Below are 23,700 nucleotides of genomic sequence, written 5' to 3' on the forward strand. Positions count from 1 at the left end.
ATGTGGTGCAGATGCAAATATGGCGTCACCTTGTGGTGCTACTGACTTGCTGCTCCACTTTGGAGAAACAATAAAGCCAAAGAGAGTCCATTTACTAATGATTTTATTGGTTATATAGTTTTGATATGCATGGAAAAAATGAAACTTGACCGTTTATCAGAATAACGTTTTGTTTTAACATCATAAAAAACTAGAAGTGTTTCATCTGCTCATAAATGTGGCCCAAACAAGATATGAGATTATGGCAATGGGAATATTCCTTCAGTTTTAAGTTCCTATATTCACAGCCATCTTGTTCACATTGTTTTTGCTGTGCAATAACTTGGTCAATCATATTCTGCAGCATTCAAAACAAGATTTATCAATATAAAGAATTTATATAAAGCAAATGAGAGCACTGAAAAACATGAACATACATAAATCAAACAAAATGAAGCACCTCATGGTTAGAAATACTAATGCACACAGAATCATGCCACAACAGCAAAATCTAGTCTGGTGTACATACAGATGATCTGTAAGGCAAAAGTGATGTGAACAGACATCTAAAGAGTTTTTGCACATACATGAAGGCAGGAATTATTAAGCACTGACATGTGAAACATAGACACAAAATATTCCAGTTTTAGACATGGTCAGTTCTTGTCTATTTAATCAATAATGAATGAATTATTAATCATTTGTCAACCCATCCACATGTTTCTGTATTTGTATGTCTCTGGCGATTAAAAAACTGCTAATTCAATCGACTACATTCAGACAGAAGTGAAGTGGAGTTGGAAGACATAACAAACACCTTTCACTTGCGCAGAGACGGTCTCTTAAATCTAACACACACATGGAGCAGAGATTTCCCTTCGAAGCACACAACAAAATAAATCAGTGCAGGGGCAGGAGGGATTTCTCCGCACACTTCAATTGAACAGCAAACCTGAACAGGAAATGAATGGGATATTACATTTCAGCAAAGGTGCAGATAATACAACTAAAAATAGGTTCACTTGCTTCTCTTTTAGAATCACGTGTTCCATAAAACCATCCATAAAAAACTAAACAGAAACAAAGCACACAGTTTATTCAACAGAGGCCAGGATGTAGAGTCACGTGACAGGATGACTTGTTGTCTTTTGTCTCTGTAAGGCGAGTCAAGTGTTGGTTTTATTTGAGGTTTTTAATCTGTTGGTTTGTGTTGTGGATCTTGAGATCCATTTTGTCCACTTTATTCAGCAGAGAATGAATGGAGTCGTCTTGGTTTTCAATCTCAGACTGGAGACCAAGCCCAAGGTTCCTCAGCCTGCTTAAACCATCGCACATATCATCTAGGAAAGTCACAAAGGACGTCTCAGTTACACCGTGGATTGACTGACAATACTACAATAGAGATTTGTTTCACATTACACCACATAACATTCACACCTAAAAAAGAATATACAGAACACTACTATTTTATATTTCCTGATTGATACTTTTGGAGGAATACATTGCCATCTCGTACTTCTCTTGTACTGTATTTTATAAAACGTTTATCATAATAAATTAGAGATATAACAGAATTAAAACAAAATTGTTGTTGTTTTTTTTTTACCTAAATTTCTGTCAAGGGTCTGGTGAGCCTCTCTGAGGTGTCTGTTCTGTGGGTGTCCATTCTGTCTAGATGAGCTGTCATCTAGTGACGCAGCAGCTCCAAATCCTGAAACAGAAATGAGAAATGGCGGCAGGCAGTTTGCGGCATTATTCCATGGTGAGGTTCATGTGCACATTCTCACCTCCTGTATCCAGCTTTCTTAGGTTGGGGTGGCTGGCTTGGTACTTATCTTCATGTGCTCTGCTGCTGGACAGGGCGTTCTCTAATCTGAGAAAGTCAGATAAGCATTGTTCAACCACTTAGTGAAGGACAGTCAATGACAAGAGGTTGGAAATGGAGAAAGCACTAATTTTATGATGGTATTAATATAACACAAATGCTAATGGCTTTGGTCTTAAATGTGATCGCCAGTGTGGCTCCAGAAATCTAACTTACTCTTCATCAGGCTTTGTCTACTTCATTCATATAAGGTGACGCTTACAACACAAAGAAATATACAGTCGTGGATCAGCGGTTAGGGTGTCGGACCCGTAACCGGTGGATCGCTGGTTCGATTCCCCGTCCCGGTGTCCATGGCTGAGGTACCCTTGAGCAAGGTACCTAACCCCCACTGCTCCCCGGGCGCTGCACGAGGTCGCCCACTGCCCCGGGTTTGCTGTGTGTGTGTGCACGTCACTTGGGTGGGTTAAATGCAGAGCACAAATTTCGTTGGAGTGAGTTCCCTCCAATGACAAAATATGTCACTTTCATCTTTCTTTCTTTCTTTCATACCAATATCATGGGAGCACTAAATGCATTGAGACTATAAAGTATCTGCCAAGGGAGATGAGATGGTACTCTGAACATTATGCCTTTTCATAATTCACAGAGCCTGCAACATAACTGACTGTTCAAAAAGGTTTAGGCTGAAAGATACTACCTGTTACCTCTAAAGTCAGGAGTACTGTAGCCAACTTAACTCTCACCTTGTATGAGTAGTACTGAGAATCGAAATTTGTTTCCAAATTAACATCACATCTAAAGTGCCAAGAATTGGAGTTTGGGTTCTGCTTATCACTTCCTCAATTCCTTCCTTCCTAACCCTTTATTATTACAAAGGCTAAATATGAAAAATGTGATTTCACTTTATAAAAAATAATGACAGGGCTAAGTGCAATGCATGCAGTAAACAGCGCAGCCAAATCTCCATCTGAGAGTGAGCTACAAAGCTCTCTTGCTCTCTCCCTGCACGTCTGTGGCACTGGTGTAAGAATGTAAGACATGTACTTTTATGTCCTCAAACTCACGTGATCTGAGTAAAATTTGGCCATAACTGAAATGAACTGAATTAATTATTTTGTTATGTTTGCCTACTTGCCTGAAAATGTTGAAATTGATCATGCTGTTTGTTAAGTTTATTTTGTTAATGTCTTGACAGAACTGTATGGAACATTTGGACAAAATGTCTATCTGTTATTTAATTATGTTCAGTTATTTAACATATTTACAATGTGATATTTAAATCAATACAATAACCATACTGAAACTTACTTGTCACTGGCCTGGTAAGCTTTTGGCTGCTCAGGTGGTGGTTTTGTCTCTGGCTTGCTCTTGAAGTAATTGACAAGGCCGCCCCACACACTCTTAATACTGGTAATGTGCCTCTGACTGGTCTTCAGGTCCTGATCCATGTTGTCCAACATCTTGTCTGTCCTCTTCAGAGCCTCACCCTGTCGCATCAGCTCCTACAGAAACGAGGCCACAGAGGTGAAAGAGAGAAAGAGACAGAGATAGAGATCAAAAGAGTGAGAGGAGAATGAGAGAAACCACAAGAATTTGTTGGTTGATTTTTACTCTCTCAAAGACAAAGAAATGTATTATGTGCCAGGGTGTAGCTGATTACTTTGACATACCTCAGCAGTTTCCACACCCATCTTCTCTGATTCAGCGATGAGGCCGAGGGAACGGTAACTGCTGTCCACAGCAGACTGAGCTGTACGCATCACTTCCTGCTGGAGGTACCTCTGCCTCCTCTCTGCATCACTCATCCCACTGTCATTAAGGTCATCGTCAAAACCCCTACTTTTAGGCTTAAAATCTTCCTCATCATCATCTGCAAACGGGTTGTGGGATCTAGGGTAGGCCATCTGTTGAACAGACACAGAGTTTTGACAAAAAGTTCCTATAAGAAAGTCTCTTAGCCTTTTCGAAAGCTTCTCGTGAGCTTCATCTTTGTCAAAGATCCATTTCAAGAGCAGCTACGTTAGGGATGAAACCATTACTTTGCTAAAATAAGATTGACGAATAGGTTCGCTAGGAATTGCTATGCTGTGTTTCATATCGTTGTTTACAGCAGTTAAGTAAGAAATTTTACCATTTACTTTATTATCAGGATCTGGTTTGCATTTACGGCTACCAGCTATTCACATTTCACAGTGTCTGGTTAGTTACTTAGTTAATAGTCAGATTGATTGAGAATACACATAGCGTTGTATCTCTACAACAAACAACTTCATCCCATCTATGAGAGGAATTCATTTTAGCTTGCCTTAGATAACTGGCTTCATCTTGCTATAACTTCGACATAACAACAACAACAACAACAATAAAAGTTTAAATCGATGAAGAGAGTCGGAAAGCGTTTCATAGTAATCGTGCGTTAAAAGAACTACTGGATTATATTAACGCAAAGCAATCTGGCCGCATAATTGCTGTTTACGATAACTATTTTCCAAATGTTACAACTAGCTAAGAGGTGTTGGCTAGCAAGTCAACCGCAAGGTAATTATCGAGGATTGTCAACATACCAAATACCACACCTATAAGCCAAGCTAAGACTGTACTGTGCCAGTAATGGCGTTTTATTGTCGTACAATAGATAATATCTAGAATAAAACTGTAAAGATGTTAGGTACGATCAATTTACTTGACAAACCTTTGACCGCAGGACTGTAGACGTTGTTGCTACTCTATCAGCTGACTGTTAGCCACAGGATACTTCCTGTCACGTATGGTGACGTTGCCGCACGTTGTTCCAACGGCTAATCCTGCGCAACAAAAACGCACATGGTGATACCGAAGTCATTTGCTTATGAAACACAATGAAATGCAACACTAGACGAAGGAGTGCCTTGTTTTATCATTCACTCTAGTTAAAAGTGTATTTTTATGGTCAAAATTTAACGTCAATACAGTTACCGAAAGGCCTCGTTAGGAGGATTGTCCCTGCTGAGGTGCCGTACTGCGGTTTTGCCAGCGCCAGCTGCTGCTGCCTGCTTGTTTCCTCTGCTTGTTGAATTGAGCTCGTTTGATGTACGGGTAAACATGTCCGTAATGGGAGGTGGTACGCGGGGGTTTTATTTCAACACAGTTCTGTCGTTGGCCCGCTCTCTAGCAGCCCACCGTCCTGCACCGGTCGAAAAGGTGAGAAAGGAGGAAACAAAATGAGCTCCAAAAGACAAATTTGTACTAATTAGCTGCGTTAGTAACGCTAAGCAACAGGGTTGTCCAGGGTGTTGCTCCGCTTCCGCACAGTCGGTGTCTTATTTTGATCACTGACTTGACAGCCAAGCTAACGTTTGACAGACAGGTCTGTAGTTATGAATCACTGGAGCTGACTATTCTCAACACTGTTTACCCTATACAGGAAGAGGGCAATGCAGAAAAAAAGTGGCGTCGTTGCCCGTGTGGTGCCTGGTGCCTGTTACTGCATCTTACTGGCAGAGCAGGCAGGTTTGATCGGCACTGCAGTCAAACAGGTTTACAGGTTTGAAGACAGAGTGAGATTATAGCGAAGGGTTCACAGTGAGCTTCGTTTAACATAACATAACTGACCTGCTGCGAAGACAATGAGGTCCAAATTAAAAGGATTTTTGGCCAGTGCAGGAAGATCAATCAGACTGGAAAAAGAGCAGCGATGGGCTCAGCAATACTGTGACTGAGTATTGATATGTAATAGGGCATATGGGTTATGTAATGTTCAGTTTTGGTGTGTTTTTTGTGGGGATGACCAGTTTTTACATATTTTGTCTCGCAGCATATTAAATATCATAAACACCGTGATGACACTGTCATTATGGGTAACAAGTAGTCGCTTATGATTCACACCTTGACAGCATCATATACTAAACTTGGTTGAAATCCAGTAGGGAAATAGATAATGTTGGAACAGAATCCACACAAGTAGAAAAATATGTACAAATAACAAAAAAGGTGAGAAACGTATATGCCATGTCTGACTCCAAATGTAATATGTGTACAAAAACAATATTATGTTTTCCTGATATTCCTAGTATCACTCCAACAGAGATCAAAACTGGATGTTGGGACATGCAATCACTATGAAACAGGCATTTTAATTAAACTTTAGATAATCAAACCTAAATGTATTGCGTTTTCTAATTCTGTACCAACGTAAAGACAGCTCTTTTGTTCTCTTTCAGGTCCAGAAGCTACAATGTATGTGTCCAGTGGAAGTCCGCGGTGTGTTCACTCTAGATGTGCGTCGCAGAGGTGCGGTCATCGCACTCGGTGTGTTTCTGGTGGAATCTGGCTTACAGGTGGGTGGGGATCACTAAAAATTGAGCTGTTCACCCATTTTAACACAATGAGTGCATTTCATCATCATATTAAAGATTAGCTGTTTAGGCTCTCCTGGCAGGTCCAAACTTTGCACAGTTCGTTACGGAGTTCTTTCATGATATATTTAGAAAAGTGTTAGTGTTATTATGTTAGCACCGTCAGTCTGCTTTTGCTACCAGCCTTTCACAGGGCTTCACACATATCACCGTGATAAGATTATTCTCATAATCTGATTAAGCCGGCGATTATACGCACAACTGGCCGTATAAGTCTTTAACCTCGTCACGCTGAGTCACAGTGTAGGAAGCTTCCCAGGCATATGATTAAGTAGAGATGGTGGTTTCTCTTTTCAGTGTTATATTAGTGTATGATATATGTTCTTTGACCCGGATTGCAAATAAACAATACCTTGTATTTTTAATTTACAAGGTCAGTAGTCAGTTTTTGTTTGGAGAAAGAAAGGTGCTGCTCTGGGCCAACAAGTGCAGTTGTTTGACATGTGTAATGATTTGCTTTTCTCTGGCAGCACAAAGACATACTTGTTTCCTACTTGCTGAGCCTATTGAGAGGGCTACCACGGGTCCAATGGATCGAAGAGAGCTCGGGAAAAAAGGGAAAGGGTAAGAACAATCCTCTTATACTGGGCCCCTTTGTTTTACAAAAGCATCCGTTTAACAGTCCACTAAGTAATATTTGTCGTCATTCTTATTCATTTTCATCCAAACCTGCCATGTGACACTTAGAGCAGATAGCAGTTTCACATGTTTGCCTGTTTTACTAGATAATCCTATGTTGTAAAATATTTTAATCGCTTTTTGATGTAATCTGCCTTTTATTCTTTTACTTACTGCACGCTCAACTGTAGCTATGTGCGTTTTTGTTATTTTTGCTCTTCAGAATTTCTCCCAGTTGCAGAAAACTTCAGCTTCTGTCTAGTGACTCTTTTGGCGGATGTGGCTCAGAGGGATCCAGACTCCCGACAAGAGGTCAGTTTAAAGAGTGGTGATAAAATATAAAACATAATTTTTAAGTTAGATGTGTTGCAGTTAAATGCTAACTCATTCTGCTGTTTCCATTTCAGATTTTGAACACTATAATGGAGGTTATGCAAGCACTGCAGGACATGTGCCAAACACCTGATAATCATGACAAAGGTATACACACATGGGCACACAAACACACAGAGGCAACAGAATACGTAACATCGGTCCCTCTCAGTCTCATCACTCTCTTTCCTCTAGTCTTCCTATGCAGGTATATTGTCCCCAGCCTGCTCGGTATCACTCGAGCATTTGGCCGTTATAGCAACACAGACGAGGCTCTGCTGTCCAAGTTGTTCCCCAAAGACTCGCCTCAGACCCGCTGCGTCACAGAAGAGACAGAGGGAGTGCGGCGCAGGTCCTTCAATGACTTTCGTTCTATCCTGCCATCCTCTCTGCTCACAGTGTGTCAGAGTGACACTCTTCGCAGAAGCACTGGGACCAGCCTGGATCCCTCTGCTCAGGTGTGTGTATGTTGCAGTAAGACTGGCTGTACAATTCAGGACAATCTGCAGTGACTGCAGACTTCAAAAAATGTGACATGTCTTGAGATTGTAATTAACCTAAAAGTCAGAGAGTACTTTTCAATGATTTTGTTATGTTGGATTAGTGGTTAAAGAAATGTCCTGTAATGTGCTGTCTCACAGGTCTGTACAGATCCAGGAGGTCACTCACCCTGCTCTCCTACAGCACCTGGTCCACATTACTTTGAAGGCAAGACTCACTAAACACATCCTGCTTTGATTAAATTTATGTTTGTCAATGTAAACCTGGATTCGGTCAACTCATCCTAGCTGATCATCGTCAGCCATCAACATTGTGTATCAACTTGATACTTGCGTAGTGTACTCATATGTATTCTAAAGTACTGACATTTACTGGGCACTTGCATATCTCACACATCGTAATGATGCAGTAGGGTAAAAGTTTTTTAATAGGAATGAAAATGTTCTTCCTTGGTAACTCACACTACCCATTACTGTGCAGCTGTAGTACATCCATCAATTTTCATGCTGCTTCTGCGATACAATTTATTGATGTAACTTATGTAAGATTTATGTGACATTGAGACACTGACTTGACTTGATGACACCAGTGACAATAATCTCAGTACACTACACAAAGTATCCTTATTCTGTGTCATTTAAAAGCCACCCCCTGGAGGAGCCATTTATATGTTGTCCAACTTGTCATGTGTTTTTTATGTCCTCTGGTCTCATTCATTTCAGGTGCCTACCTCCCAGACAGCAGCGCAGTAGATCCTGATTACTATTTCTCCACAGTCAGCTCGAGTTTCTCAGTGTCTCCTCTCTTCTTGGGAGCAGGAGAAAATGAGGTGGAGGTGCCTGTTGATCTGCTTCAAAAGCTCCTTGGCATGGTAAGGCAACCCACTACCCGGTTACCAAGATACTGCCTCTGTTATCTCCCATCCTTTGTACCTGCCATCTTTACCAGTGTTTGTGTGTGCCGTCGATTTACAGGTGAAGAACTTTGTTTGCGACTCTTTTTTGAAAACTCTGGATGCCACCATGACAGAAGTTACAGAGGTAGTCACCACTGTTGACGTAAAAAATTATTGTGAATTCTGAATTCAACAAAAATTTTCCCTTTATCTGTTGAATGATCTTCTCTATCGCTGTCTTTTTGGTTTTGTTGTTAAGTCTAATCCTGGCATCAACCTGTGCTACAAAACCTTCAGTGACCCTCTTTATGTGTGCGTGTTCAAAATGCTGCGGGACACACTATACTACATGAAAGGTAAGGCATCACAAATAGCTTATTTATTTATTTATGTTTATTTTCTTGTATTTTGTGGTTTATCAAATAGACTACTTTGTCAAATTTTCATACTCTCTTCGTATTTCTCAGCCCTGCAGCCGGCATTTGTGCGAGAGGTGCACGACTTTGTGCTGGAACAGTTTAGCAGCAGTCAATCAGAGCTGCAGCGGGTGCTTCATGACACGACGGGGTTGTCAGGGGAACAAAGCCCCCTCAAGCTTCGTTGCCAAGCCAATGCTGCCTGCGTGGACCTCATGGTGTGGGCCGTCAAAGATGAGCAAGGTAATCAATCAGAGCGGATCAGTGTATTCAGATGTCATAAAAAAGGGATACTGACTGTGTTTACTTGGTTTGGTTGCATCACTTTTCCTTTCTGTTGTCTTTTTAGGAGCTGAAAATTTGTGCACCAAACTGTCAGAGAAGCTGCAGTCGAAAACTTCGAGTAAAGTCATCATTGCTCACATGCCCCTGCTCATCTGTTGCCTACAGGTATAAGATTACAGGGTAGAAGGAGTGCTAAGATATGTGCTCAAATGGATCGTCAAAGTGAGAATCAGGTGTCTTGGTGATTCATTGGGCCAAGGCAGGTGCTTGTCTGGTTCTGAAGCTGACCCGGACCTGTGTTGCATGTCTTGAATTACTAGTTAATATTGTCTTTCCCTCTGTTTCAGGGCCTGGGTCGTCTGTGTGAGAGGTTCCCAGTGGTTGCTCACTCTGCCACAACCTCTCTCAGGGATTTCCTGGTGGTTCCTTCCCCTGTTCTTATAAAGCTCTACAAATATCACAGCCAGTACAGCACAGGTACGTATATTATTTGTCAGGAACCATGTGTGGCACTAATGTTACCATTTGATGTATTGTAGTTATCATAAGGCTGATGGCTTTTCAGTGCCTTGGCAAGTCACAGTTAAAGCATATACAAACTGACACAACATCACTGAACTAGACGAGCCACATAATAATAAGTTGCACACAGAGGTGACTCACACAAACATACTTTTATAGTGAAACAATTGTTCAATCAAAACTGATATTACACCACTCAAGGAAAAAAACAAAATGTAACGTCAGAGCTGAGAGGAAAGAGGACAGCAGTGCTGATATACATCAATAATGTCACTGTCCCATTCACCTCACATCCGCTGTTGATCTGCACAGTATTCATTGATTAGCTGCTACAAACACAGATTATTTGAAATGTAGTTCAGCTTACTGATATCTCTGTTGTGCTCCACAGTGTACTACCTTTTCATACACTGGCTGAGTGTAAAATATGACATGCTCTTTACATTTCACCTCACTATCAGATGTTTTCCTTTCTGTGCGGGATCATATTTTGTACAATGTTTTAAATTGTAGTAGAATTAAAATGACTTGTTTTTAATTCTGCATTCTGCTGTTATCACTTTTTAAGGCACGGGAGAAATTAGGATAAATGTGACCAACGAGCACTCTCAGTCTACCTTCAACCTCCTGTCGAACAGGAAAGACCAGCCGTCCATGTACGAGCAGCTCAGAGACATTTCCATTGACAACATATGCAGGTGAGACTCGAACATCCGGCACAGCTGTGATTAGATTAAATTGAAAAGTATTTTTTGATCTCTCATTGTTCATATTTGTGTGTATTTCTTATCTGTCAGATGTCTGAAAGCTGGTCTGACCATGGATCACGTGATAGTGGAGGCCTTTCTGGCCAGTCTGTCCAACCGTCTATACATTTCACAGGAGAATGATAAGTGAGCAACGTTTCTGCTTGGAATGGAATTCTTTGTGTTTAGCATTACATTTTCAAGTCCTTCACACTGATGAGTACTTACTTAAAATAAAAGTTGTCTTTCTGCCAGGGATGCTCATCTCATTCCTGATCACACCATTCGAGCACTGGGCCACATCGCAGTGGCTCTCAGAGACACTCCTAAAGTCATGGAGCACATCCTGCAAATCCTTCAACAGAAGTTCTGCCAGCCGCCATCACAGCTGGACGTGCTCATCGTCGACCAGCTGGGCTGCATGGTCATTACAGGAAATGTGAGTTCAAAGATAACGACGATAACACATTTTTAGAGCATCTTGCCTATATTTTTTCACACATTTAGGCTTGAAAGGGATCTCGGGTTCAGTACACAACAGCCAGGGGATCATTCAAAAGTGAAAACCACTGGCACAGTTGGTGTGAAGATTATTGCTTCTATTAAATAGAAGCAGTTTAACGCCAGAGGGGCTGACATGCTGTAATTAGTGGACATTTGCTCAGTGCACTGTGCATTAAGTATTGCTTCCTGTATTCTAGTTCACACCCCACTGGAGTGTAATGGGGTGTTTTTGGCAGTCAGCATACCCAGAGTGTGACAGACTACAATTAACAGAGGACTGGAAAAGGATCTAACTTTATATAGCAGATCACTTACTCGGTTCTGATACAGATCATGCACATATGCTCATAGTGAGACTTTTGATGATTAAAAAAAACTGTACATGTTATATATGAGGGGTAGGTCATCGACCAACGGATATGGAAAAAACAATCATCATCATAAACTCTTACTCTGTCCGTCTGTCCATAGCAATACATCTATCAAGAAGTGTGGAACCTGTTCCAGCAGATCAGTGTGAAGGCCAGTTCAGTGGTCTACTCAGCTACCAAGGACTACAGAGATCACGGCTACAGGTCAGCATCTGCTCTTACCGTCTTCACAGATCAGTTGCACCAGGGCCCTGCTGTCATGCTGAAGCAGGGAATGTCGGGAGAACGGTCATAGTTGTTGCTCTTTGCTCACTGCTACAAAGTTGTGAGCAGTTAGAGACCGTGATAGTAAAGAACCTTGCCTTGAATGGTGTTGTAAAATTGGTCTTGTTTACATTTATGTTTACACTGGATAGACCTTGAGTTACTATTCCCTCCATCCATGCTGTCTTTTCCCCCTCCAGGCACTGCTCTCTGGCAGTGATAAATGCTCTTGCCAACATTGCAGCCAACCTGCAGGGGGAGCAACTCGTGGATGAACTGATGGTGAACCTTTTAGAGCTGTTTGTCCAACTGGGCCTGGAAGGAAAGAGAGCCAGTGAGAGGGCCTCAGACAAGGGACCTGCTCTGAAGGTATGTACTCAGATGCATGAACATTGAAACACCACAGGAAACTAATAACAGCAATGTTGGTAAATTGATAATGGCTGTCGATGTCCCGTAGGCATCAAGTAGTGCTGGAAATCTCGGAGTCCTCATTCCAGTGATTGCTGTGGTGAGTATGTGATGTCTGTACAAGCTGCTGCCCCTTTGGAGACTGTTTGTTTAACACAGGAATTGGTGTTGAGATTAAAACTGCCATCACACAGTTAAATGATCTACATGAGTATCCGAATGCTTCAGATTAATCTGAGTGCTTAGTTAGCATTTAACTCCATCAACAAATATTTACCTTGTTAGCTGCAGTACAAACATCGGTGTCACCAGTTCACTGCTGAATGATATTACAGTTGCACAACCTAGTTTTTCTTTAAATTCATTATTATATGAAATTATTATTAATCATTTGTTATGTGTTCATACTATTTTATATAATATAAATATATTAATAGTGCTCAAATCGTGTTTTTCTCATTATACTCATTTTTCTCATTCAGATAAAAATCGATCTAGTTTATTATTAATATTATTAGTCAGCCTTTCTTGAAAGAACAGTTTTATGCTTTTTTCACAGAAGGTTTGTCTAGTAGTGTCATGTACTATTTTATTATATTGTATGGTGTTAATGTTTACGTTGTCTCTCCGCAATTATTGCAATACAACATTAAGTAATGACAGTTATATAATGACATTTTTTTGTAGCACATTTTTTCGCTAGCCACACTCCATGACATTACAGGCAGATAACAAGCAGTCATTGAGTCAAACTGACAGACTCACAACCCTTTTAAGTTTGAACGTTCAGTAAGAGACTGAATGCGCATTAAGACTCATTACTTAATGTTACATGTACATACTGTACTAACAGAAGCATCAGCACTCCAGCTTTTAAAATCAGGAATGTTTTGGTTGGAAGTTATAACCAACCAGGGAATTCTTAGGGAATAGTTTGGCTGTTTCAAAGTGCTTTTTGGTCAAGTTTAGCTCTGTGAAGGATTGACCACCCGGCCCATGAACACAAGGCAGTCTGTGCGGTGCTCGTAGATCAGGAAGAGAAAGGGATGGTCCACAGTGAAGCGGATCTGAGAGGAGAGGGGCATAAAGCCCACCTGGGTCAGAGCAGCGGCCTCTGTCCCCTCTTCGTTCACAGTGATGGTTCCCTGGTGCTTTAGCTGGGGAGGGAGATCAGAAGGCTTATGTATTCTGGTATTTTGATATTTTAGTTTGTGAGGATTATTGATTTCTCTTGATAAGATGTCCAAGTGAATGAATGGCCAACAAACTTTTATTTTTGTGATTTTGTTTGGTTTCAGTTTGGTTATTTCTTAGTAAAATTGTGACTTACTCACCCAGTTCATGGAAACTTTTTCTGAGGTCATTCCAGAGAAATCTCCAGTCTCCTGGAACAAGTCAGTGAGGCCCATTTCCTTCAAATTGTCAATCAAGTCATAGTTCTGCTCCAGTTTAAACCGAGGTAACACCACCTCTCGAGTTCTGAAGGGAGGCATAGAAAAGTTTCCACATGGTATGCCTTTTTAATCTTCACTTTAATCTAAACATTTTCAGCACTTCAAGTCATTAACTCTAAAGAAGTTGCCATCAAAAAAAGTTCAAAACAAATTCTTATTTAAAGTGTGCTTTGTCAGCTATTCAGTAGTTTGTTGGGAGAACACTGCTGACCTGTTTGTCATGTTTTTGAGCCACTTGTCAACAACAGTGGGAGAAATCTCCTGCTCCAAAGTCCTCATGCCAGTGATCTTCCTGGGCAAAGCAATAAGCATGCTGATGTTCCCAGTGTATGGGAGCTGAAAATAAGAAAGTTTGGGTAATTTTTATGAAGCACAGCCGATTTGTTTATGATTGAGTGTAGTGTATAGTATTTGTGAGGTAGTTCCTGTCGAAATAGACTGCCACTACTGTTTCAGTGTGAAGCCACCCACCTGTAGGATGTCACACTCGAGCTCGTGGTCAGCAGCAGCCAGATAGTTCCCCTTATTGATCATCATTGGCACTCGCACATTTGTCTTTTCGTTAATTCGGAAGTTGCGATAGTGAGTCATTTCTTTGGGGAATTTCTGTTCCCATGTACCTGTTTAGACAAACGAAGAGTCCTATGTTGGTTCAAATAACCAAACAAATAGATGTGAGTGCTGTAACACTCATGTACAACATTTGAAAGTAAGTGGAGGACAGTGTGTCTGTTTTCTCTCACCTTTGAAGTACAGGTAGTTGAGCAACATCAACACCATATTTGGGTCGACACTCTTGAGCGGCTCCCTGATCAGACCCTTAGTCAGCTTTAGGATGCGATTGTTGGCCATACCCAGAAACCCTGGGTCCCTGAAGTCCACTGACTGCGGCTCTGCAAAATAATAAGCCTTTGTCTCTGCACGGAAAGCATCTTGTACTGAGATGTCCTTTTTAATGTAGACATCGTTTACAGAGCGCAGTGTGTAACCAAAGTTCCTCCTGAAGAGCCTGTGTGTCAGCTTCCTGAAGAGCTTGTGCACTGTGGTGTTAATGTAGTGATGGCTAGCATTGACAAACTCGGCGAATCCCAGAGCTTTGTAGATCTGATCATGGGTTCCAGGTCCTGCCCCTAAAGACATCATCCCCATAGCAATGGAGATGCCAGCAGGTGCCAGCAGGATGTTGTCACTCTGGTTGACATCATTACGAAGACTTCGGTAGAGGTTAAAGCCAAAACGGGCATTAACAATGTTGATTCGCTGGAGGCGAGACCGACCGTGGAACAGCCGCAAGAGTCTAGCACGCCGAATTTTTGGGTCAGACGGTTCAGCAAAGATGTCAATGTCTGGGGCGGGTGTGGCAATCTCATCTATCTCATCCCCCTCACTGAAAAGAAATCATAAACTTATGATAGAATCACTCTGAAAGCACATTGCATTACACAATAGCTGCCTTATAAGCAACTTATTTTTAACAGTTTATTCAAAGTGTTTTTATACACTCATGCAGTAACACAAAGTTTATGATAAGAGTTGCTTCTGTTAGGTCATTTCTTTTACTTTATTACATCATTACTTCACACATCATTACTTCACACCTCAACTTCATACTTAACTCAACGTTTCATTTGTGATATAATCCGCCAGAACAGTTAATACTCACATGTAGTCGTCACCACCTGCAGCCAGGATCTTATCAAAATCAATATAATCTTCATCTTCAAAGCCATCAAAAACTAGGTCATTAGTGACAGTGTTTTCTTTGTGGAACTCCAAGGGGATGGCTTCCATATCCACTGCCCCGTCTTCAAAGCCTCTCGGGTCTGGTTTAGGGTCACTGAAGTGAGAGCTGAGATCTTTGATCCCAGCCAGGGCTGGACTGGCCATCAGACAGGCCATGGAGATGATGGTGACCCACATCCTGTGGAGACTGAGGAAGAGGGAATGTACATTTAGTATGGCCTAAATAATAATCTGATCAACATTTAGTAGATTTGGCTAAATTACATTTTAATAAGTCAGTAGGAATAAAATCATTTTCTTCACTGGCTAAAAATACAAACGGCTTTATGTAAAATTAATAATAATTAATAACTTTCTTGGTAAAAATGTCAGCGGTAAAATGTCTTACCTTCACTGTGTGCTGGTGGGACGTGTTGTGTTGCCTCTGGTTTGTAGGGCTAAGAGCAAAGAATTGAATACAAAACTGAACTTTGATGTGAGCTCTTCCTGAACAAATAGACCAGATCAAACAGAACAGAAAGTGCTGTGACCGACTAAAAACTTTAACTCTTAACAATTCAGCCTGTAAGAAAATGTATTGTTAGCTATAAAAGAGTTAGTAGTGTGATATGAGATATTTTGCAGTTGTTTGTATTTATTTAATGTGAAGCTTATCTAAGAATATTTTTGCATTTGTACTTCAAAGAATTTTGATTTTACTGTACTTTTAAAATCAATTTTAAACAAATGTTATAATTTGAGTAACGCGACATTACTCTGTTTACATTTTCCACTCTTTTTATTGATAATTTTTCTAACTTGCAGTTGACCAGGAGACTTCCACCAATCAAAGAGGCTAAACCCCGTCTCCAGAAGCTGTTCAGGGACTTCTGGTTGTACTCGGTGGTTATGGGTTTTGCAGTGGAGGGATCAGGTGAGCAAAAGGAAGGAATAATTTCAGCATCCTGCATGTTTGGCAGAAAATTCTGCGTGCTGTCACGAAAAAGGTCAGATGATATTTAAAGGTACACCCCCTGATTTTGAGGTCATTAGCTTCCCCAAATCATAAAATCTATTCCCTGTTCAGTGTTGATGTTTTGAAACTGAGCTATGACCTGTGTGGAGTTTCAAAACATCAAGGCATCTGTTACCCTCTTTTGTAGGTTATAGATCTTATTCTGTTGTGATAGAAGAAATTGTTGTGATAATGTGATGAATGTACCTTTAAGTAATTATGGAGGTTTGTTTAACATTGTTGGGCTTTCTATCATCTACCAAAACATACTTTACTCTATATGTACATGTTCACATGCTGTAAATAATTCATTCAGGTTGGAGATTTTAGATGTAGCATACCAACGTCGACATTTCTGGATATATATTGTGTCCTTTCAGGCCTTTGGCCAGAAGAGTGGTATGAAGGTGTGTGTGAGATTGCCACCAAGTCTCCTCTTCTCACCTTTCCCAGTGGAGAGCCTCTTCGCTCCGAACTGCAATACAACTCTGCTTTGAAAAATGACACAGTAACACCGGTAGAGTGCTCACAGTCTATACAATAGTTTTGCAGGAACTTAGTTCAAATATTTTGGAAAAACCCCGTGACTAATCTTTTAAATTGATCATTTCTTTCATCCAGGCTGAGTTGAGTGAGCTGCGGGCAACCATCAGCAACCTCCTCGACCCTCCTCCTGAAGGATCTGCACTCATTAACAAGCTAGACTTTGCGATGTCCACGTATCTGCTCTCGGTGTACCGACTAGAATACATGAGGTCAGTTTCATAACACTCCATTTTATGTTGTTCATGTTTTTATTTTGTCAAGTCGCATTATGAAACTTTTGTGATACCTCGCTTGTGGTTTTTTAGGATGCTCCGATCCAATGACGCCGACAGGTTCCAGGTCATGTTTCGATACTTTGAAGACAAAGCCATCCAGAAAGACAAATCTGGTGAGGACTTTACATCTCTACACATCTGGTCAATCATTCATGTGGTATAATTCATTTTCTGAAATGCCTCGTTTTTTTTATCTTCACAGGCATGATGCAGTGCATTATTTGTGTTGGTGATAAGGTGTTTGATGTCTTCCTCCAGATGATGGCTGAGAAGGTATTTAGCATGATTTCTTGAATAATTTCAAAGTCTTGGATGTGTTGTTGGCCATATATTATATTCTTCAGAAACAGTGAATTACCATCAAAGCATATTTTTCATGTTTTCAGCCCAAGACCAAAGAGCATGAGGAAGAATTAGAGCGACATGCCCAGTTCCTGCTGGTGAACTTTAACCACACACACAAGAGGATACGCAGAGTGGCAGACAAATACCTCTCTGGTTTGGCTGAGACGTGAGTGTTTATGACTCAAGAACCTTGTCTGCCTGCACTTATTTCCTACAATGATATATGCAGTATGAATTCTGTTTTTCCATGTGTTTCACATCTACCAGATTCCCCCATCTGCTCTGGAGCGGCCGTGTGCTGAAGACCATGTTGGACATCTTGCAGACACTCTCTCTGTCACTAAGTGCTGTAAGTATCAGTGGAGGCCTGGCGTGAACAATACAGTGCCAGGTTAGGGGTTTTAATGTCAGTAATGAACAGTAAATAAAACTGTGTGAAGTCTTTTCTTCTAGTGCAGCTAGAAGAAAAGTCAACATCAGTAGTCAAAGTGATTTGCGGTGGAACAAAAGCAGTTTAATTATTTTTAATGGAAGTGATTGTTGGCAAACTGCAGGGATGAGTTCAGATTGATGCAACAAATGTCTTTTCTGTTTATCCAGGACATTCACAAGGACCAGCCGTACTATGACATACCAGACACGCCCTACAGGATCACTGTTCCTGACACCTACGAGGCCCGTGAGGTGAGTTTGGACTGTTGTTGCATCTATGACCACTAGAGGACAGCACAACATTGGTTTTAAAGACAGTAGAGGCCCCTTTCTTACTCAGTCTTAGTTCTTACTGAATTGTTTCAGTGCACATCAGCTAAATTAATTGTCCTTTGTGCCGAGTGTTTATGTCATGTTTTTACTTGACATATGTTCAACTAACTTATTGTTGTACATTAAATATGTACAATTTCCCCACTGTAGAAATAGAAATCTTAACATTTTGTGCAGGGATGCATTTCGTTGACACTGTCAAACAACCATTCTGTGTTTGATAAATAGTTTGTATTTAATAAATAACCATATGCTGGTTTCTTCTGTGTCTTTTCTCATTGAAGAGCATAGTGAAGGACTTTGCTGCTCGTTGTGGTGAGATCCTGAAAGAGGCAATGAAATGGGCCCCTTCAGTCACAAAGTCCCACCTGCAGGTGAGCTTCTTTACCTTTTATTTTTCTTCTTTGACACCAGATACATCAACAGAACTAAGGGAACTTAAGAGAGGATCAATACACACTCAGTCATTTAATTGTAGCAACTCCTTCTTTTTAATTAAAAAAGCAGCTTTGCTAAAAGTAAGTCATTGATGGTCTGTGTAACTTACAAGATAGACAGACCATCAAGATACAAGATACAAGATATCTTGTATCTTGTATCTTGTATCTGGTCTGTGTAACTTAAGGCCCCAAAATCCTTAATTGTGTTTAGGTTTTGGAAGGGAAATCACCTTATATTTTAACTACAGAGGACAATTATTATTGTTGCTCCGTTACTGATTTTCATTTTCCTCTTTTTTCTCTTTTAGTCCATCACTATATCTCAAATATCTATTGTGTCTTGTGCAGGAATACTTGAACAAGCACCAGAACTGGGTGTCAGGACTGTCGCAGCACACTGGCCTGGCCATGGCCACAGAGAGTATACTGCACTTTGCAGGCTACAACAGACACAGTACTACACTAGGCGTAAGTCACACACTGCAAGTTTGTACACAAACTCCTTACCCATATTAAAGTTAGGCTGAATTTAGACAAAATTAAACATCCCAAAATAAAAGTGATGCCTTAATCTGAACTATTGAAACATTGTTTAGAAACACTGAAAAAACAACACCATAAGCACCGTGTCTGGTTTTCAGCCCCAAGAGACGCTTTTGTAAGGGTAGTAGCAAATTTTTATAGCACTGAAGATCAAGAATGGGGATCAAAAAGAAGAAGACAGCACTTTTGTAACATCCCGGGAACATACTGCAAACTTTAAAACCAAAACTGGGTTCCTACTCTTGGCCTCACAGGCTTGTTGAGTTGATGCTTATTAACATTTGTCCAACATTAATGGCTTATTAGCTCAACAGATGTGCCGTTTAGGTTCTTTGTCAAAGCCTCTGCGGTTTTGTTAACACTGAGCAGAAGTGTCTTGTATCCTCTGTGAACACACAATATATGTGTTTTATTATTTGTGTTACTCTGTGTGTGTTCTGCGGTTCTGTAAACACTGGAAGTCTAGTTGTTTACAGTACTGTTTGTCTTGTGTGCATGCTTACTAGTCAGTGTGACATTATGTTGCTTGCTCTGCATTTCCTATGTGTTCTTGGGCTTACATTCTGCTATATCTGTCTTTTCATTTGCTTCATTTGTTGTATTTTGTCTTTATTAAACTGCATCGAACTGCCTACCTGGTTGCTTGGCTGGTTTACGGATTTGCTGGTTACCTGGTTACTTACCTGCAATGGACGGGTGGGTTGGTTGGCTGATTGCCCATTTGGCTAACTGGTAATGCTGGTGCTGTCCTCCACCATGTGGCCAACCATAGGCTGCTTTCCCTCAGGTTGGTCTGAACACTAAATACAGAGAGACAGGGCTCAGGCATGATACCTTCAGTATATCCACAACTGTTTAAGTACAGCTACGTATCCTACCTTCCCAACTTGAGACTGTGTAGCCCTAAGTGGCCCCTAAAACATGTTTTTCATTAGACTACCCAGCTGACAGAGAGACCAGCATGTGTGAAGAAGGACTACTCCAACTTCATGGCATCTCTCAACCTGCGCAACCGCTACACAGGAGAGGTGAAGTGTTAAATATAATAATAATAATGATAATATTAAAATGATGATGTGACTTTCTGAGACTTTCTGCATGAAGTATGAGTCACACCTGTCTGCTTATGTGCTGTCTAGGTGGCTGGTATGATCCAGTTCTCAGAGGCGACTCACAGCCAGTCGGATCTCAACAAGCTGATGATCCATCAGATGACCAGTGCTCTGGACAAGAAAGACCCCGAGGCCTTCACCCAGGCCATGTTCAAGATGGCTGCCTTGCTTATAACTACCAAAAGTTAGCAGTTAGCCTCCTATGAATTTATATTTCGCAGTAGTGACAGTTGTTTGTTGTTATGTGAATTTATGACATTAATTTTCTCTATGTTGTCTCTCAGACTGCGATCCTCTCCTCCTGCACCATCTGTGTTGGTCTCCTCTGAAGATGTTTACAGAACACGGCATGGAAACTGCCATCGCATGCTGGGAATGGCTCCTGGCTGCACACAATGGTGTTGAAGTGCCAGTGCGTGCATTTCATCACTTGTCATATGAATAATTTGTTCAATGAATGTGTGTGAGATATATTGTGGACTTGATTCATTCTTATCTTCTTCTCCATCTGTCTAGTTCATGCGTGAGATGGCAGGAGCTTGGCAGATGACAGTAGAGCTGAAGATGGGTTTGTTTTCCGAGGCAAAGGTAGAGGCCGGCCCTCTGGCAGTCTCAGAGGAGAGTCAACCTGCCCCCTGTGCGCCTGATGTCATCCCTCATTTCCTCTGGATAGAAGTCAGTGACCTGCAGAGAGATGAACTACTGCTGCGTATTTGATAAATTGTTCTCTCCAACTTAAACTTACTGTTATGGTTGTTTTAAACTCCAGTATCCAGAGGCTACATAACTTGATGTCAGTAAAAATACAGCACTAATCTGAAATGCTCTGATGTAACACGGGAACGGCTTCAGTATTGCTCACTTCAGCTTTATTACTTACTTACTCAGCGTGTGGAGATTTTAATAAAGATATTAACCACTTAATGATTTAAAAATTTTAATATTTTTCATGGTCGATGTATTGAAGAATTTACCAATCCACTTGCTTTCACTCAGAAACTTTCTATTGTTTGATGTGTTTTTCATCAAATTGAGTTGACTGAGCTAATTACTTTGTACAAGGGTTGGAACCTCCTTTTTATTCATTCTTTCTGCTCTCTATCCAGTTTCTAGTGCAGAGGTTTGAGATAGCCAAGTACTGCAGTGCTGACCAGGTGGAGATTTTCACTGCCATTTTGCAGAGATCTCTGTCTCTGAGCGTTGGAGGACCCAAAAGCAGCCTGAACCGGCATGTTGCTGCCATTGGACCAAGATTCAGGTAGGATGTCTTTTTATTACAACGCCACGTTGCTTTAATGGTAAATGTTATTATAATCAGCAGTGAGAGATGCTGAATCTTAAACTGAGACTGTGTTGTTGTTTTTCAGACTGCTGACTCTGGGTCTGACTCTCCTGCATGCTGATGTGGTGACAAATGCTACTATCAGAAATGTGCTTCGAGAGAAGATTTATTCCACTGCGTTTGACTACTTTAGGTACAAAAAATTCAAATCAGTGTTGTTGGGGTGAGGGGTGGTGGTGGTGGTGGGGGGGGGGGGTCGCTCTGGTTTAGTGTAATTTAAAGCCATCTCTCTGTCAATTAATTTGCTATCTCTGTCTTTGTGTAGTGTCACTCCCAAATTTCCCACTCAGACAGATAAACGGCTGAGGGAAGACATCAGCATAATGATCAGGTTCTATGCCAGTCTGCAGTCTGACAAGAAGTATCTGGCTGCCAGTCAGCTTGTCCCCCCAGGTACAGCACTGACAAAACACTGGCCTAAGCCTTCAGTGATAAGAACTTTGACTTTTTATCGTATTCTCCTGGGTAGTGTCGTTATTGTGTCGCCTTGTCTTATTTGTTTGAATGGAAGGCTGAAGTTATAGATTATGCAGTGGTTGAAAATATGATTTCTTGTTTCTGTTGGAGAAAGAAGTTAAAAGTAGAAATGCATTTAGTTGTTTTATTTATAGATGAATAATTGAATTCTGGGATAGATTAATGGTATTTTTCCTTGCATAGATCCCCAGGACATGTCAGTGAATAGCCTGTCGGTAGTGGCAGTGACAGATAGCCGGAGCAGTCTTGATGCAGCTGTGGGCCAGAGGCAGCAGGTGGCTCAGGGATGGATCAACACCTACCCTCTGTCCTCTGGGATGTCCACCATATCCAAGAAATCAGGTAAAACGTACACAGGATGAGCTGTGCTAGAGCACACCATGTGCTGCAAAGGTTAACCTCCATTTCCCTCTTATTCATAAATGAAGTAGGTCCTCAGTATTGTAATATTCCCTCTGTCATTATGTGTTACTGATGTATTGCTATTGTACTGTTTTAGGACTTTCTAAAAAAAGTAACAGAGGCTCTCAGCTGCACAAGTACTACATGAAACGGCGTACTCTTTTACTGGCTTTACTGGTATTTACTTTTCCTCATCCACTATTTATATTTATATTTTAATTTGTTACATTTCCGCATGTAAACTTGACACCTTATTGGGTATTTATGATGAGCCCCGTTCTCTGAATCCCTCTCTCTCTGTCTAGGCCAGCGAGATTGAGCGGCTGACCATATGGTACAACCCGTTATCCACTCAGGAGCTTGCTATCGCTACTGAACAGTCGGTGGAGACCAGCATCGCTAACTGGAGGTCCAAATACATCAGTCTGACTGAGAAACAGTGGAAGGACAACGTGAACCTGTCCTGGAGCATATCACCTTACCTCGCCCTGCAGCTGCCTGCCAGGTACACAGAAAAATGAAACGCTTTACATTTTCATGTATGTCAAGCATTTTTTATCAATGGCAAACTGAAAGCGTAGTACATTTTGTCTAACACGTTTTAAAAAACTTGATAATGTATCCCAAACAAGCCAGTAAGTGACGTTTTTAAAAATCATAATCCATATGTTTCTATACATTGTTGCTGTCTTTTGCTGTGAGATGTGATTGAATGATGCTCAAGCTACAAACAAAGATGGCGGATGACTGACAGTCACAATTGTGTCATAATCTCCCAATATTAGTGTGTGTTAACAGCTACAATTTCAAGGACTAGTTAATGGGTTATATTACCTTTTGTTTAATGTTCATAATGTATTCATCAACACTATGGTTCAGTTACAGAACTGTAACTTGAGTTATGTTTTTTGCACACAAGTGCATGCAAGTTTATAATATGACAGGTGCAATTCTTGAATCATGCATGGGGCATGCAACTATTCATTTTTTTAAAATTTGTTTTTCAGATTTAAAAACACAGAGTCGATTGTGTCTGAGGTGACTCGCCTAGTGCGAATGGATCCGGCTGCTGTGTGTGATGTTCCAGAAGCGATCAAGGTGAGGTCCTCCACCTTCCACTACAAGCCAACAGGATGGCGATTGTGTCTGCCTTTCT

General features: G+C 40.9%; 3 protein-coding genes across 4 annotated transcripts in view; 1 reads left to right on the top strand and 2 right to left on the bottom strand.

Moving 5' to 3' along the window:
• Nucleotides 1–86: 86 nt before the first annotated feature.
• Nucleotides 87–4,876, bottom strand: snap29 (synaptosome associated protein 29). Its single transcript, XM_046387987.1, has 7 exons — nucleotides 4,763–4,876; nucleotides 4,500–4,611; nucleotides 3,478–3,711; nucleotides 3,116–3,309; nucleotides 1,767–1,852; nucleotides 1,586–1,690; nucleotides 87–1,319 (listed from the first exon to the last, which is right to left on the bottom strand). Exons 3-7 carry the CDS (start codon nucleotides 3,709–3,711, stop codon nucleotides 1,159–1,161), a joined length of 780 nt encoding a protein of 259 aa, XP_046243943.1. The 5' UTR covers nucleotides 4,500–4,611; nucleotides 4,763–4,876; the 3' UTR covers nucleotides 87–1,158.
• pi4kab (phosphatidylinositol 4-kinase, catalytic, alpha b) overlaps nucleotides 4,857–23,700 on the top strand; it is a 25,121-nt gene continuing 6,277 nt past the window's right edge. The window contains exons 1-41 of one of the 2 annotated variants that reach the window (XM_046387975.1): nucleotides 4,857–4,987; nucleotides 6,007–6,123; nucleotides 6,672–6,765; nucleotides 7,043–7,131; nucleotides 7,227–7,299; nucleotides 7,387–7,649; nucleotides 7,833–7,899; nucleotides 8,415–8,563; nucleotides 8,667–8,732; nucleotides 8,847–8,943; nucleotides 9,055–9,246; nucleotides 9,353–9,453; nucleotides 9,636–9,765; nucleotides 10,379–10,508; nucleotides 10,608–10,703; nucleotides 10,812–10,995; nucleotides 11,532–11,635; nucleotides 11,896–12,064; nucleotides 12,156–12,206; nucleotides 16,108–16,216; nucleotides 16,678–16,814; nucleotides 16,919–17,052; nucleotides 17,149–17,231; nucleotides 17,321–17,391; nucleotides 17,505–17,629; nucleotides 17,731–17,812; nucleotides 18,064–18,147; nucleotides 18,513–18,602; nucleotides 19,017–19,136; nucleotides 19,984–19,998; nucleotides 20,147–20,239; nucleotides 20,351–20,507; nucleotides 20,608–20,735; nucleotides 20,840–20,998; nucleotides 21,430–21,581; nucleotides 21,691–21,798; nucleotides 21,931–22,058; nucleotides 22,326–22,484; nucleotides 22,642–22,721; nucleotides 22,850–23,049; nucleotides 23,552–23,642. In XM_046387975.1, coding sequence (XP_046243931.1) covers nucleotides 4,889–4,987; nucleotides 6,007–6,123; nucleotides 6,672–6,765; nucleotides 7,043–7,131; nucleotides 7,227–7,299; nucleotides 7,387–7,649; nucleotides 7,833–7,899; nucleotides 8,415–8,563; nucleotides 8,667–8,732; nucleotides 8,847–8,943; nucleotides 9,055–9,246; nucleotides 9,353–9,453; nucleotides 9,636–9,765; nucleotides 10,379–10,508; nucleotides 10,608–10,703; nucleotides 10,812–10,995; nucleotides 11,532–11,635; nucleotides 11,896–12,064; nucleotides 12,156–12,206; nucleotides 16,108–16,216; nucleotides 16,678–16,814; nucleotides 16,919–17,052; nucleotides 17,149–17,231; nucleotides 17,321–17,391; nucleotides 17,505–17,629; nucleotides 17,731–17,812; nucleotides 18,064–18,147; nucleotides 18,513–18,602; nucleotides 19,017–19,136; nucleotides 19,984–19,998; nucleotides 20,147–20,239; nucleotides 20,351–20,507; nucleotides 20,608–20,735; nucleotides 20,840–20,998; nucleotides 21,430–21,581; nucleotides 21,691–21,798; nucleotides 21,931–22,058; nucleotides 22,326–22,484; nucleotides 22,642–22,721; nucleotides 22,850–23,049; nucleotides 23,552–23,642 — 4,776 coding nt within the window. In that variant the 5' untranslated portion in view covers nucleotides 4,857–4,888. The remainder of the gene's footprint in view (nucleotides 4,988–6,006; nucleotides 6,124–6,671; nucleotides 6,766–7,042; nucleotides 7,132–7,226; nucleotides 7,300–7,386; nucleotides 7,650–7,832; nucleotides 7,900–8,414; nucleotides 8,564–8,666; nucleotides 8,733–8,846; nucleotides 8,944–9,054; nucleotides 9,247–9,352; nucleotides 9,454–9,635; nucleotides 9,766–10,378; nucleotides 10,509–10,607; nucleotides 10,704–10,811; nucleotides 10,996–11,531; nucleotides 11,636–11,895; nucleotides 12,065–12,155; nucleotides 12,207–16,107; nucleotides 16,217–16,677; nucleotides 16,815–16,918; nucleotides 17,053–17,148; nucleotides 17,232–17,320; nucleotides 17,392–17,504; nucleotides 17,630–17,730; nucleotides 17,813–18,063; nucleotides 18,148–18,512; nucleotides 18,603–19,016; nucleotides 19,137–19,983; nucleotides 19,999–20,146; nucleotides 20,240–20,350; nucleotides 20,508–20,607; nucleotides 20,736–20,839; nucleotides 20,999–21,429; nucleotides 21,582–21,690; nucleotides 21,799–21,930; nucleotides 22,059–22,325; nucleotides 22,485–22,641; nucleotides 22,722–22,849; nucleotides 23,050–23,551; nucleotides 23,643–23,700) is intronic. The other variant, XM_046387976.1, reaches the window with a different exon arrangement.
• serpind1 (serpin peptidase inhibitor, clade D (heparin cofactor), member 1) lies at nucleotides 12,670–15,829 on the bottom strand. Its single transcript, XM_046387983.1, has 7 exons — nucleotides 15,692–15,829; nucleotides 15,224–15,490; nucleotides 14,304–14,947; nucleotides 14,032–14,180; nucleotides 13,772–13,896; nucleotides 13,441–13,585; nucleotides 12,670–13,263 (listed from the first exon to the last, which is right to left on the bottom strand). Exons 2-7 carry the CDS (start codon nucleotides 15,478–15,480, stop codon nucleotides 13,072–13,074), a joined length of 1,512 nt encoding a protein of 503 aa, XP_046243939.1. The 5' UTR covers nucleotides 15,481–15,490; nucleotides 15,692–15,829; the 3' UTR covers nucleotides 12,670–13,071.

Source organism: Scatophagus argus, chromosome 4 (genome assembly GCF_020382885.2).
Source record: "Scatophagus argus isolate fScaArg1 chromosome 4, fScaArg1.pri, whole genome shotgun sequence".
Classification (NCBI taxonomy): Eukaryota; Metazoa; Chordata; class Actinopteri; family Scatophagidae; genus Scatophagus; species Scatophagus argus.

Bases quoted from the DNA above. Each gene is read 5' to 3' on its own strand.
- serpind1 (XM_046387983.1), bottom strand. From the start codon at position 15,480: ATGTGGGTCACCATCATCTCCATGGCCTGTCTGATGGCCAGTCCAGCC. The intron at 13,586-13,771 runs GTCAGCAGTGTT...GCCTCCCTTCAG, and splicing joins CTCAAAAACATGACAAACAG to AACTCGAGAGGTGGTGTTAC. The intron at 13,264-13,440 runs GTGAGTAAGTCA...CTCCCTCCCCAG, and splicing joins AAAAAGTTTCCATGAACTGG to CTAAAGCACCAGGGAACCAT.
- snap29 (XM_046387987.1), bottom strand. From the start codon at position 3,711: ATGGCCTACCCTAGATCCCACAACCCGTTTGCAGATGATGATGAGGAA. The intron at 3,310-3,477 runs GTATGTCAAAGT...TCGTTTCTGTAG, and splicing joins TGGGTGTGGAAACTGCTGAG to GAGCTGATGCGACAGGGTGA. The intron at 1,853-3,115 runs GTAAGTTTCAGT...TGACTTTCTCAG, and splicing joins GCTTACCAGGCCAGTGACAA to ATTAGAGAACGCCCTGTCCA.